General features: G+C 53.7%; 6 protein-coding genes across 6 annotated transcripts; 2 read left to right on the forward strand and 4 right to left on the reverse strand.

The window, feature by feature from the left end:
• Nucleotides 1-1,379: 1,379 nt before the first annotated feature.
• J4E78_009401 (uncharacterized protein) lies at nucleotides 1,380-2,563 on the forward strand (the record flags this gene model as incomplete). Its single annotated transcript, XM_049369992.1, has 3 exons — nucleotides 1,380-1,449; nucleotides 1,717-2,123; nucleotides 2,174-2,563. 3 exons carry the CDS (start codon nucleotides 1,380-1,382, stop codon nucleotides 2,561-2,563), a joined length of 867 nt encoding a protein of 288 aa, XP_049218301.1.
• A 647-nt stretch (nucleotides 2,564-3,210) lies between these two features.
• J4E78_009402 (uncharacterized protein) lies at nucleotides 3,211-3,999 on the reverse strand (the record flags this gene model as incomplete). Its single annotated transcript, XM_049369993.1, has 3 exons — nucleotides 3,211-3,236; nucleotides 3,320-3,835; nucleotides 3,960-3,999. The coding sequence occupies 3 exons, from the start codon at nucleotides 3,997-3,999 to the stop codon at nucleotides 3,211-3,213; spliced, it is 582 nt and encodes a 193-aa protein (XP_049218302.1).
• A 775-nt stretch (nucleotides 4,000-4,774) lies between these two features.
• Nucleotides 4,775-5,921, reverse strand: J4E78_009403 (uncharacterized protein; the record flags this gene model as incomplete). The annotated part of the gene is made up of 4 exons (XM_049369994.1): nucleotides 4,775-4,893; nucleotides 4,946-5,509; nucleotides 5,559-5,731; nucleotides 5,779-5,921. 4 exons carry the CDS (start codon nucleotides 5,919-5,921, stop codon nucleotides 4,775-4,777), a joined length of 999 nt encoding a protein of 332 aa, XP_049218303.1.
• A 386-nt stretch (nucleotides 5,922-6,307) lies between these two features.
• Nucleotides 6,308-7,942, reverse strand: J4E78_009404 (uncharacterized protein; the record flags this gene model as incomplete). Its single annotated transcript, XM_049369995.1, has 2 exons — nucleotides 6,308-7,577; nucleotides 7,632-7,942. The coding sequence occupies 2 exons, from the start codon at nucleotides 7,940-7,942 to the stop codon at nucleotides 6,308-6,310; spliced, it is 1,581 nt and encodes a 526-aa protein (XP_049218304.1).
• Nucleotides 7,943-8,827: 885 nt separating this feature from the next.
• Nucleotides 8,828-10,370, forward strand: J4E78_009405 (uncharacterized protein; the record flags this gene model as incomplete). Its single annotated transcript, XM_049369996.1, has 2 exons — nucleotides 8,828-8,991; nucleotides 9,056-10,370. The coding sequence occupies 2 exons, from the start codon at nucleotides 8,828-8,830 to the stop codon at nucleotides 10,368-10,370; spliced, it is 1,479 nt and encodes a 492-aa protein (XP_049218305.1).
• A 320-nt stretch (nucleotides 10,371-10,690) lies between these two features.
• J4E78_009406 (uncharacterized protein) lies at nucleotides 10,691-12,274 on the reverse strand (the record flags this gene model as incomplete). The annotated part of the gene is made up of 1 exon (XM_049369997.1): nucleotides 10,691-12,274. The coding sequence occupies one exon, from the start codon at nucleotides 12,272-12,274 to the stop codon at nucleotides 10,691-10,693; it is 1,584 nt and encodes a 527-aa protein (XP_049218306.1).
• Between the last annotated feature and the right edge of the window lie 528 nt (nucleotides 12,275-12,802).

Here is a 12,802-nt window from a genome sequence, read left to right on the forward strand (position 1 = left end):
ATTTTTGCAACCTGTGGCTGAATTGTGCAGTGTGCCATACGCCGATGTCACGCGAGCGGCTGCGCAAATGGCACTCGACCTGCTTGACTAAAGGTGGTGCTATCGGAGGCCATTTGTCAACAGCAATACAGTCATCTTCTGGCTCTTTCGTCTCCTAGAAGTTAAAGTTATCTTCTGGTTCACAGCCGAGAAGCAGAGTGTAGGCACTGCTATCTTCGTCATCGTCGTTATATGGTGGGATTCCGAATCGCATACGCTTGATGAACTCCAGGGCAGGTAGCCGCGTCGCCTGTTGTCGTTTCAGCGCCATGCTACTGACGTGATGAGGCCTGGATACGGTAAAGTAGAGAGTGGAGCTTGAGAGAATGTGAGGTGTCAGCAAAGGTGAGGTATGCGGTTGGAAGGTGCGACGTGGCACTGCTCGCGAAGACTGTCATCACAACATGTTAGGGAAGGCATTGTCAGGCACGACAAGAACCACTGTGCAAATACTGAGTACGAGCCTAAAGATTACCCACACTCGGTGGATGACGACTTTGCTCATCCAGTATCTGGCGTACAAAGGCACTGCGCCGACGGTACTGATAATGGATTCATAAGAGAGAGGGTGCAGTATTTACCTCCAAGCTGCATGGACTAAGACATGGCTGAGTAAGATTGCGCTCCTTTCTGTGCCTACCTGCCGTGGTGGACCCTTTTTGCGTCTACAGGTCTTGGCGGTACACGTGGGCTTGAGCAAACTTCGCAGGAGCCACGTGCGTTGACCTCGATTGCTCTCACTCTGCTTGCTAATTCTTTCCTGCTCTTATTAATGACACCGTAGATGCCCGGCTGGTCCCCGTGTACACATAAACAACATGGCGCATGCGACCTTCACCGACTTGCCGAATGAAATGGTCTGTAATGTGTTCTCCTTAGTAAGTGGCAGCGGCTCCCTTATCTAAGAAAAGGACTAATAGCTTGAGCAGATTCGATCAAAGCCTGACCAGAGTAGCATCTATCTCGTTAGTCGCGCATGTAGAGATCTCATAGCACCCATGATGTGGGAACGAATCGAGGCGCGGTTCTACGATCTCACTCCTCGTCTTCTTGCGACATTGATGCATCCGGATTCAAAGATTGCCAGCCACGTTCGAGAACTGGAAGTTTCTGACTCAAGCAGCTCATCTAAATTAGAAGACAACTTGCGACTGGTACTAGCAGCAATTCCACGGGATCGCATTCGGACTTTCGAGTGCTCTTGCCAGCTGAGCACACTCACGCTACAACATCTCTTGCAGTCTCAACGAAAAATTGAAGTCCTTGAAGTTTTGACTCATTTCACCACACTCGGGCAACCAGGATCGTCTAGGTTTGACTCTGGAGAACACCACACATGGATGAATTCATCATTGCGCGATGTCAAGTCTATTGAGTTATGGATAGCAACCCGTAGCTCGTCGGAAGAGCGTATCTTCGAGCGCCTCAACTCCATCTCCGAAAATCATCCAAGGATAGACAACCTAGATCTGTATTCGATGTCCGATCGTGGAAAGAAGTTGATCTCTCTGTGCGGGATACTTCATCATGCCAAAAACATTCCACTCTTCTCGAAACTTACAAGCCTACGACTCTTCGAACTAAGATTGGGTAAAAGGGGAGACCGGGCGATATCGAAGAGTCTTGATCTCTCCATACTATCTTGTCTACGAATAAGCTCGTGCGACAACATTACAGCCTTCATTGAGTCACTGTCTTCATACTATACTTCCGGCATCGGCGAACTCACTGATCTTTACATCATTCTTCCATACCAACTCGAAGAGCCAGAGAACTCAGTCAAGGCCATAGAATCACTGCTCAAGGTCTGCCCTAAGCTCGAGGATCTCCAGCTGGATCTCTCTCGACATGGCTTCGTTGCCAAAGAATGCATCTTGGCACATTGCCAGACGCTCGAATGTCTCATGCTTGGTACTGGAAAATCGAAGATCTGCAGCCATTTCACTGTCACAGAGATGACGGCTGTACTACGGGCTTGTATTCATCTGAAGTATCTGGCGGTCAATATGCCAGCCTGCGATCTAGGTACTATCACAGAACTTGGAACTGGATTTCACCCAAAAGAAGAATTCGCGGATATGCTGGTATGCGTCGGGTCCCATCACACATGTCGGATTTGCTAATAAGATCCCAGGCCGTGGTCTCCACACACCCCGTATTGAACGCGTTCCGCATCCTCAATCTCCCGACGGTCAACTTTGGCGACGTTTACGAAACCGAATCAGTACCTATGAATGAACAAGTCTACTCTTGCCAAGCCCTCATGCAAGACTATGCCAACAAGATCCTCAGATTCATGGCCGGCCGAGGATCTAAGCTACGAGTCCTCATCATCAAGCCTAGCTCCGAGGTCCTTAATGCTGATGGGGATCCTTATGACGTCGACCTTAATGGCCACCAATGGCCCGAATATCATTACGCTCGAGGTCATTTGGAGGATTTCACGGGCATGAAAGGTGTGGTTGCGCATCCCTTGAGGGACGCTCTACTGGACTTTCCTGATTTGGGCCCGTTGCTTAATTAGGAAAAGAGAAGACGGATTCTACTGTTGACAGGGCAAGGCGCGAAGGGTGGCGGCCCATAACATACATCACCGTCATCATCGGGCGACTCAACATGAATGAGCTCAATTAGAAAGTTACAATCTCTCAATGAACACCTCTTACCCAAATCACCTCCATTCCTCACACCCCAAACCCCTCAAGCGGCGACTCCGTACTCTCAATCACATCCGGATACACAACACCCCCTTGCCTCCTAACCTGATCCATAACCCGCATAACCACCTCCGTCTCCTCCAAGCCCATCACTTCACTCTCTAGCTTGCCATCCCGGATACACCTCGCACACTCGTCCGCCTCCCAAAACATACCATGACCACCCCCGGGGATCTCTTTGAACTTATCAACGACCTGATACTCAAAGTCCGCCAACTTCCCTCTTTTCTCATTAGCAGCAGGCGTTAACGTATACGTCCTTGGCCTCGGCGCGTAATCCACCGTCAAGTCGCCAAGTGTACCTTGTATCCTCACCGCATCACCCCCAGGATTAGGATGCTCGGCGTTCGGTGTCGTAGCAACAACAATACTCGTCCCCGCCACGCCCTGCGCCCCCGACCCCGGAAAATGACAAAGCACAGTCGTCGTCTCATCAACGCCCGTCTCACACTTACTAACCGCCGAACTCACAACCGGCTCCTGCCTCTTTCCCTCCGGTTGCACATGATACAACGCCATAAACAGCCACGTTAGGCTATAAATCCCCAAATCCAACAACGCACCACCAGCGAGATCCGGATTCACCATCCTATGCTGCGTGCCAAACTCCTTTTGCACATCATTCCAGAAACTGAAGTCGGCGAAGACGCGCTTGATAGCTCCCAATTTCCCTTCTTGTATGATGGAACAGACTTCCCGCGAAAGAGGGAAGAAACGCGTCCACACGGCTTCCATCATGAACCTGCCCTTCTCCCTCGCCAGTTTCCTCAGTTCCTGGCATTGCGCCGCGTTCACAGTAATAGGTTTCTCAACGAGCAAATGCTTTCCGGCGTTGAGACAGAGGCGGGCAAGTTGGTAGTGGTGGGAATGGGGCGTGGCGATGTAGATGATGTCGATGTCTGGGTCTGAGACGAGATCGGTGTAGGAGCCGTAGGCGCGTGCGGTGGGGGGTGCGCCGACGGAGGTGAGGAACGAGGTGGCGCGGGTTGCCGACGTGGATGATGCTGCTGCTGCGACGACGTGGCGGATATCGGAGGCATCGCGGGTTTGGGGGTTGATGAGGAGGTCTTTTGTGAATGCTGGAGTGGTGTTAGGATGGGTAGGTTAAGGAAGATGAGGGTGTTGTACTTGTTGCTATACCCCCCGTTGCTGAAATCCATTAGCCTTCTCTCATCGTGTGTAATCAGGCTTGGTTGTGCGTACCCAAGATACCCCACCTTAGCGTGAACGGCTGCGAACTCATGTTTGCGAAGTTGTGTTATCCCGGTCTCGAGACAAAAGAGGGAGACAGAGATGAGATGGTGAATACTTCCTTTATACCTCCATCGCTATAAACACAGCCCAATCCTACATGTCTTGTGCGCCCTAGGGCACATTCAAGCTGCAGGTACATGTGTAAGATGCAATAGTAGGGCGTTGACAACCTCTCGATTAGAGTACCCCGCAGCAGGCGATTGCATGCCAGAGGGCCTGATGACGCGATAAGCGGAGAGACGGGATGCTATCCGCCTTGTCTTTCGATAGCATCGCTAAATCAGATAATGGAAAAGATCTTTTTGGTCATTTCATAGCTCGTGAAGATTCCCACTCCTTCACATACGACCATAGGACAATGAGAATTAGGCTTCCCGTCCGCTCAGCCATATACAAGCATTGTACCGGCGGATTAGTAGTTAGGTGGCTGACCACTAGCGAATCCCCGCTGTTGTATGTTTTTGCTAAAAAGTCTGTCTTTTTTGCATCAACATGTTGTAGGCGCATCGAATTGCTGTACACTATGAGCATGACATTCCAATTCAATAATAGTGATTCGTGGAACTCCTGGTATATACATTTTGAAGCCTCGTGGTCCCTCCACGTACCGTGATAACAATGCTCCAGCAAGTGCTTATAGCCCAATGTGACTCTCCATCGTCCTCCTTAGTGTCGACCTTCTTTTACGGGTCGCGACTTAACCCGATATACAGCTGCGACTGCGACGGCAACCATCTCCGAGATGTACCAGTTCGAGGTACGCCCTAGACCTTGCGCATGGCAAGCTTCTTGCGAGCCTGGATCGTGTAGGCGTAAAGGGCGTCCTTGAAAGCGAAGAGGAAGGCGGCGGTAATGACACTCTGGGTGACCTTTGGTCCGATACCTAGCATTGGTTAGCACCTTGGCTGTACTCCTCCGAATCGTTCTCCACATACCTCCATAAAGGCCAGTGTATCCCTCCTCCCTGATGATGCGCCTGAAGGTGGTCAACATGTCCTCCCTCGGCCCGTCCCTGCCCGCAACGTGCATCCTGCTCTTGACAGTGATGTACGGGTAAGTGATGCTGGTAGCCAATAGCTTGCCCAAAGCACCAAGATAGAAGGCATCCTTGGGCGTGACCCTCCTCCGCTTCTCCAGCATCTGCTTCAGCTGCTCAAACACAGTGTATTGGAGGATCGGGTTGATGACCAAGACCAACGCCGGCATGACACCAGCAAACAGGCGCGCGGGGCCCTCATCGCGGACAAGGGCGAAGAGCGTGCCAAGCGTCGATGGCGCTTTCTGCGCGGGTGTGGGTGCACCCGGGAGCGACTCGTCGGAGGCTTCGGATTTGCGCGTCGTCATGCGCGTGTTGACGACCCAGATGGGGTTGGTCATGAGGACGGTTGCGCTGCCGGCGAGGGCGCCTGCCATCATCGACTCGACCGTGGTGAGCTTGGAGGAGGCGCGACCGGCTTTGAGCGCAGCCTTTTCGAAGAAGGAGCGGGTCCATTCGTACCCTGATGCCGTCAGTACTTTGAAGTATCCTTTAGAAGTGTGTTGCCGTACAGTAATAGTAGACGAAGTTTGTGACGCTGATGCCGAAGAGGGCGGAGTCGAGACCGGCGTAGAGGCCTGCGACACCCTCGCGCTTGATGATGCGGCGCGCGGCATTGAGCGTCGACGACTGCGCGCGCTTGGATTCAACCTGGGCGCGGGTAGAGAGGGTGATGAGCGGGTAGCTGGGGGTTGTTAGCAGCCCGCATCGCTTTGTCGCGATGGCGCATACGTCAGGGCCATGGACAGCAGTCCTCCACCAGCGCCAGCCAGCGCATGCGCAACATTGTCGCTCTGCTGGGCCGCCGTGCTCTGTGGCACCGAGGAAGTCGACTCGATGAGCTTCTCCTGCGCCTTCTCCTGTGTTTGAGACATGGTCGAGTGCAGAGTCTGGTCGCGCGGGAGTTGAAGAGGGGAAGCGGGCGGTTGTCGCGACGGGAGGAAGGAGCAGTCGGCAAGCCGATGAGATTGGGAAGGTTAGGATAAACAGTGAAGGAAAGGGTATCAAAAGGGAAGCAGCTTCAAGTCTCTTCGGATGGTCTGCGTCTCCGCATTTGAGCTGCGGCTCCGGCTGGCTTGTGAACGTCACCAAGCATTTCCGGGGTAAGACGTACAACCGAGGCAACAACTTCCCCCGATCTAGTCGCATGCGGTAATCCTCTCCAAACTACCAACATGTGCAATCTCCTCGCCTCATGCACTGCACAACAAACATGTAATCGTCAGTCTTGATTGGTCATTACTACTGAATTGTTTTGTAACTACCTCCCGTATATCCTCCTCTCTGCTACCCGAAACGGTACATAGAGCACCGCTGCCAGCACAACTGCTACCTCCAACCCGATGTCGCCCGTAGTTTCCGCGATGGGTCCTGTCCACCAAATCTGTCCCATACACGGGATGATGAGGCCAAAGGAGAGCAGGAACGCGCCAATTGCCGCGAAACCGGGTGGCAGCTTGCTCGGCTCGTCCCACGCCTCTTCATCCTCGGTATAAGCCATGAAGCTGCTGCGTCGGAACAGCACGTGTTCGGTGATGGCGATGCCAATGAAGGCCGCACTCCAGTACCCGATGACGCCGATGAAGTTCTCGAGGTTGAGGAAGAAGCTCGCGGATGCCTCGACAGCAACGCCAATTACGATCCCAGTAATGACGATGCTGAAGAAGATGCGCGGGATGCGGAAGAGCCAGGGAAGGAGCATCTGCAGGTTTAGTGTTACGCTGTACATCGTTGCCGACAGGTTACCCAACATGCTAAAGGCAAGCACGACTGTGACGAAGCGACCAAACCCGCCAGCTGGCTGAAGCATGGCTGCAAGGACACCACTCGCTGCGTTGACGTCGTACCCAGCCTGCCATGAGGCAATGTTTGGCGTCGCACCTCCCATCGCTGCACCGAGCGTCATCAGTAGGATCGTAGGCAGCGCAAGACCGGTATAGGTGTAGAGTGCGATCCGGAACGGAGGAGCCTTGGGATGCATGTACGTCGAGAAGTCGCTCGCAAGTGCAGCCCATGGAAGCATGAAGCTCGCCACGAGACCGCCAAACGAGAGGACCTGTGACGCGGTAGCAGCAGGTGCTGCGACTTGCTGGCTGAGACTGCTACCCCCGCATCCTGCCGCAATAATGAGTGCGGCCAATGCTGGGATCCATGCCCAGCGCTCATAGTGATGCAATACTCCGAAGCCGCAGAAGGAGATGACCAGCGACAATATGGCGATGATGACGATACCCACCGTGGCGTTGATGGTTGCCCCGTCCTGCACCGCCGACAGCGCCATACCACCAATGACACTATCGACAACGCAGAACCCCGTCAGCGTTGCAAGATTGAGCAATATCAACAGAGAAACAAAGTATTTCCCGAAGGAAAACCTCGCCTGGACCAGCTGTCGCATACCCGTCTTCGGCCCCCACGTACACATGTACGCCACCGGCACCGTCGACACGAGGGTAAAGAAAAGAATAACCAGCGCCGCGTCCCTCAGACTAAGAGCAAAAGACATTGTGCCCACCATGCCAAAAGTCACACTGCATACCCGTTAGCCATCATGCAACGCCACCTCTCCTCAATTGACCACTTACGGCAAGGGATTACAACTCATGCAAAACCAAAGCGTGAAGATCTTTGAATACTGCGTCTCTGTCCTATCCTCATACGGCACAGGCGTACACCCTCTGAGCTCAACATCACCTTTCTTTTCCAGAAAACTCAGCACCCCTCTCCACCCTCCAACTCTTTCGTGCTTGCCCACCGTGACATCGCCATGTTGCTGCTCCACTCCCGCGACTTCCCCAACCGAGAGATTCGGCCGCTTGATGTCTTCCTGTTCCCGCGAAGGAGCACCACTCCCCACCCTGCTACTCCCTACACCTCTATTCGGGGCGTCTGCCATCTCTTTTCCCGGACCCGTTGGTCTCTTGGCTCGCAGCACCGTTTTCGCCGCTCCACCCCGAGATATTGCGCGTGTAAAGTTTGTCAGTCGTGCGTAAGGGACCCGAGATGATGGTACAGACGCCGTTGACGACCCACTCGCTATGTCCGTCTACGGCTTGCAATGCGAAGTTAATAGTGTGAAACTGCTCAGTCGTGTGATGCGATAAGGCCCGGCGCGACTATATACCTGAATCATTTGCTCCACCCAGTACAACGTCGTTATGACTCTTTGCTTACCCCATAGTGGCGGGCTTGCGACTATCGCCAACAGAGATTTTTTGCAAACACGACATTTCTGGTTCGCGCATCCTGTGCCCGGCAAGGCTAGACGCGCACCCGTTCGGCACCGAGCGCTGCAAAATCGTTTCAATGCACGAATGCACGCATCCCACAACAAAGGGTCCATGACGATCTGGCCCACCTCGCGCGCTGCTAAGCCGACAACCGCATGATAGCCGTCTAATAACCGCGCCTTGACTGTCTGCATCCGTAGCTTGAGGATGCTACTCCGACCATGACGGAGGTGGATGTGCGATGCGTATGCCGTGGTGTGCATGAGGTCTTGTCGGCTGCATGCTTGCTGCGCTGCGCAATGGCCTGATTATAGACGCGCTTGCCGACTTCTCGCCGGTCTGCCGGACCTTCCCCACGGTCTTGACCGAGATGGGCGACACTCGTCCAACCACACTGCGTGCGGTGCTTGATACTCCGACGAGGGCGTGTAGCGTCCTCGGGGAGAGTGATGTTAGTTATCATGGGCGTTGAGACGCTGCGGCGTCGCCTTGCATGAGGCTGTCCCTCTTCGCTCATCTCCTTCTGCTGCGCTCATATTTGGAATCTGGTTATGGCTGCCGACGAAGAGAACAAGCGTGAACCCATACCGGTCGACGAGGCTGCTGTTGCACCTGAGCTGCCGGTAGAAGGTGAAGTCGAAGTCCCATATAGCATATACACCAGCAAAGAGAAATGGCTCATCGTAGCCATGGTCGCGTTGGCGGGGTTCTATAGGTACACTCTTCCCTTTCATCTCAAGTCAAGACATATACAACAACAGTAGCTAACACCACCTCAGCCCCCTCCCCGCAAACATCTACTTCCCAGCCATCCCAACCCTCGCCCGCGCCTTCAACCAAACCTCCGAAGCCATCAACCAAACCGTCACCGTGTACCTAGTCTTCCAAGGAATCAGCCCTATGCTCTGGGGCCCCATCAGTGACCGCTACGGCCGCCGCCTCGTCTACCTGGTATGTCTTAGCATCCTCGTCGCCTCGTCCATCGGCCTAGCCCTCTGTCCAACCAGCCACTTCTGGCTGCTCCTCTTCCTGCGCTGCTTCCAGTCCGGCGGCAGCGCCAGCACCATCGCCCTTGGCGCAGGCGTCATAGGCGATATATCCACGAGCCGCGAACGAGGCGGCTACTTTGGCATGTTCAACCTCGGTCCTATGCTCGCTCCGTGTATCGCACCTGCAATCGGAGGCGCACTTTCGCAGGGTCTAGGTTGGCGATCTATCTTCTGGTCCATCGTCATCATGGTGGCTGTTTGCCTGCTGTGCATCGCGCTTTTCCTCCCCGAGACCCTGAGGAGCATTGCGGGTAATGGCAGTATCCCTGTGCCCCGCCTCCAACGCGCTATCCTCCCTATCGTCGGCCAAAAAGCAACGAAACAAGCTTTCGACCCGGATTCCCGCGCTAAGGCTAAGCACTCTGTTAATCCCTTTGTGCTCTTTACGTACCCTGATGTCATCGTCTTGCTCACTTTTACCGGCCTGGTCTACGCTGTCAATTACACAATCACCGCCACCATTTCTTCGGCTTTCGCAAAGATATACCCGGAGCTGTCGGAGACGGTGCTGGGGCTTTGCTATTTGCCTGTCGGCGCGGGCATGATTCTGGGGTCTACGATGACGGGCAAGATGTTAGATTGGGAGTATCGGCGCATCAAAGAGCGGTGTGGTGATAACTTCACCATCGAACACGCCCGGTTACGCATAATGCCCTTCTACCTCTCCCTCTTCATCGTCTGCGTCATTGCTTGGGGTTGGACGATACAGGCTAAGGCTCACATCGCTGTTCCCCTCATTCTGGGCGTTATGCTAGGTTGGACGTCGATTGGTATTCTCAACACTACCATGACACTCAACATCGATATTCTGCAGTCCCGTAGCTCAGGCGCGACGGCGTGTACGAATTTGGTGCGCTGCTCCCTGGCTGCTATCTTGGTGTCTATCATCGATCGCATGGCGAGTGCGTGGGGCGATGGCTGGACGTATACGTTTTGGGGCGGTATTTGTTGTTTGTTGATGCCGCTTATGTTGCTGGAGATCAAGATGGGGCCGGTGTGGCGGAGGAGGCGCGAAGCCAAGGAAATGGAGGACGAGAAGGCATGATCTGGTTGTTGGGGGAGGAATTGAAAGAGATTGAGCAACGGTTTTTGAGTTGGAGAAAAGCATTATACCCTTTTGTTGAAAGTTAGCATAGCGTTGGATAGTATCGCCGAGAATTGCATTTCGTTGCAGGTTTATCACGTGTTTTCGTTGCCAGTGATAAAGGTGAGTAAAGTGTCTTTTGGTCCTGTGCTAGAGGTGAGTAGCTAGACTAGCAAAGACCTCAGTCCACCATCTTCACACTCTTTCCGCATACCACCATACCACTCCTTTCGATCAAAGTCTCAAGATTCTCATACCTTCCCCCTCCATACCATCCCCATCTAACCCCCCCTCGTAGGCACAGGTTCCTCGGAAGCCAACGGCTCCTTCGAAACACCATCCTCCACAGCAGCGACACGACCAAACAGTTTGTTGCAGTAATGACCGGAACGACAAGCTGATCCACAAGTACCTGGTGGGCATCCGTAATTGGCTGCCGTCATCTGAGGCTCAATGGAAGCAGAAATTTTGTCAGGAACTCGGCGTGCGTTGACGGCGTTGGTGGCGGTGACGGTAACGACGTAGACTGGGTCAGTCGGTTCAACCTCTTGAAGTGGGTTGGCAGCGTCGGTGTCGGTGACTGTGACGACGTAAATTGGGTCAGTTGGTTCGGCTTCTTGATGGGCGGTGGTAGCGAGGGTGTTGGTGACCGTGACGACGTAGATTGGGTCAGTTGGCTCAGGCTCTTGATGGGCGGTAGTAGCGATAATATCGGTGACTGTGACGACGTAGACTGGGTCAGTCGGCTCAGGCTCTTGACGTTCATTAATATCGTGAGTTTTAGTGACAGTGATGACAACGATCGGGTCAATGGGTCCAGCTTCTTTAGTGTTCGTGTTCGTGTTCGTCATGACCTCGACTAAATCAGTCGGTCCAGCTTCTTGACGAGCGGTTACACGCTTAACGTGGGTGACCGTGACAACGTAGACTGGCTTCCCACCCGCTTCAGCCTCTTGACGAGCGTAAATATCTCTGGTAGCCGTAGCCGTCGGGGTGCTTGGAACATGACTTGCGAAAGGGCAGTCAGGCCCAACCCAACCCGGAGGACAAGACTTCGTCGGTTTAGGCGGCGAGACGACAACGCTGCAGTCGCTTCCAACATGGCCCGGAGAACAAGTTGATGTCGGCACTGCTTGCCTGGCAACAAGACGCTGAGACCGACCTCCGAGATCCTGAGACGCAAGTCTAGGCGCATGAGTGGCCCTTGCCTGCCTCGCGACCCACCGCTGAGACCGTCCACCGCCGTAGTCCGGGGGGAAGATAGTGCTAGTCGCCATGGGCCAGCAAAAATGTATATCAGGATTATCGTCTCTCGTAAAGGCGGAGGAGTGACATCCACACTCATACGAGGTAGAGCAAGTAGGCTTAGACTTGTCTGGTCCGCATTGAATATGCGTAGATATCGCAGTCGCATAAGTCTTCGAGTCCCAAGAGGTGATCTCAGTGCAAGTCGCAGTAGTTGGCAGGGCCTGGCGACGCTGAGCGGTGACGCTCATCCGGGTCGGCTTGACCGAATCATCGAAACCCTCGGAGGGCTTAGGGATTTCCGAGTCCCCGGAGGTCTTGGTCTTGGACGGCTTTGGAGGCTTGTGCGTCTTGATGGACTTGGAGGTGTGGACGCTGGCTCGGGTGTGAGACTCGACTACGGTGAGCTGGCGGCGGTGCGCGGTGATGGTGCGGGTGAGTTCCGTGGAGTCGGTGGTTTCCTTGGAGGTGTAGACGTTGGAGCGGGCTGGTGGAGTGCGTACTGTAGTGCAGTACTTGGGGTTGTTGCATGGCCTTGTTGTTAGGGTTGTCTCGCTGCCTTGGCTCATGGCGAGGCCGATGAAGCCTAGGGCGGTGAGGCAGAGAGTGGTGAACCTCATTTTGGCTGGTTTCGAGTTAGTATCGAGGCAGTGAGATGTATAGGGACTTTGTGGGCTACCTGAAGTTGATGATGTTGGGGAAAGGGATGAGAAGTGGGTAGAGAGTGGAAAGTAGAAGGAGAGGAGCAGTAAAAGAGGTTTATATACGCCTCTATTGCAATACAAACACGATAGTCCGATGGAGACATTGCCCGGTCGGTACTCACCTGCGTCGTGAGGATAGATTTTGCGGTAATACTGCGGTGAGAGACGCGAGTGGTCCACGCGTTTGCGATGGGGCGGGGACGTCGGGGTTCGGGGTGAACCGTTTGCTGATGGATTAGTGAGTAATCGAGCACGAAACACCTACGACCTAATAATATGCCCAAGTTACTGTGAGTACACTTATCTCACCGTTTACGATGATAAGACGATGGGTATCAAATAGATCAACAACAAAGTAAATAGATTGGAGGGTAGGAGAGCGTCTAATCGTATTCGAGATAATAATAATGCAATACTACTCAGACTCCGAAGTGCGCAACTCTA

The sequence above is a fragment of the Alternaria triticimaculans genome (genome assembly GCF_023758025.1).
Source record: "Alternaria triticimaculans strain BMP 0046 chromosome Unknown scaffold_20, whole genome shotgun sequence".
Lineage (NCBI taxonomy): Eukaryota > Fungi > Ascomycota > Dothideomycetes > Pleosporales > Pleosporaceae > Alternaria > Alternaria triticimaculans.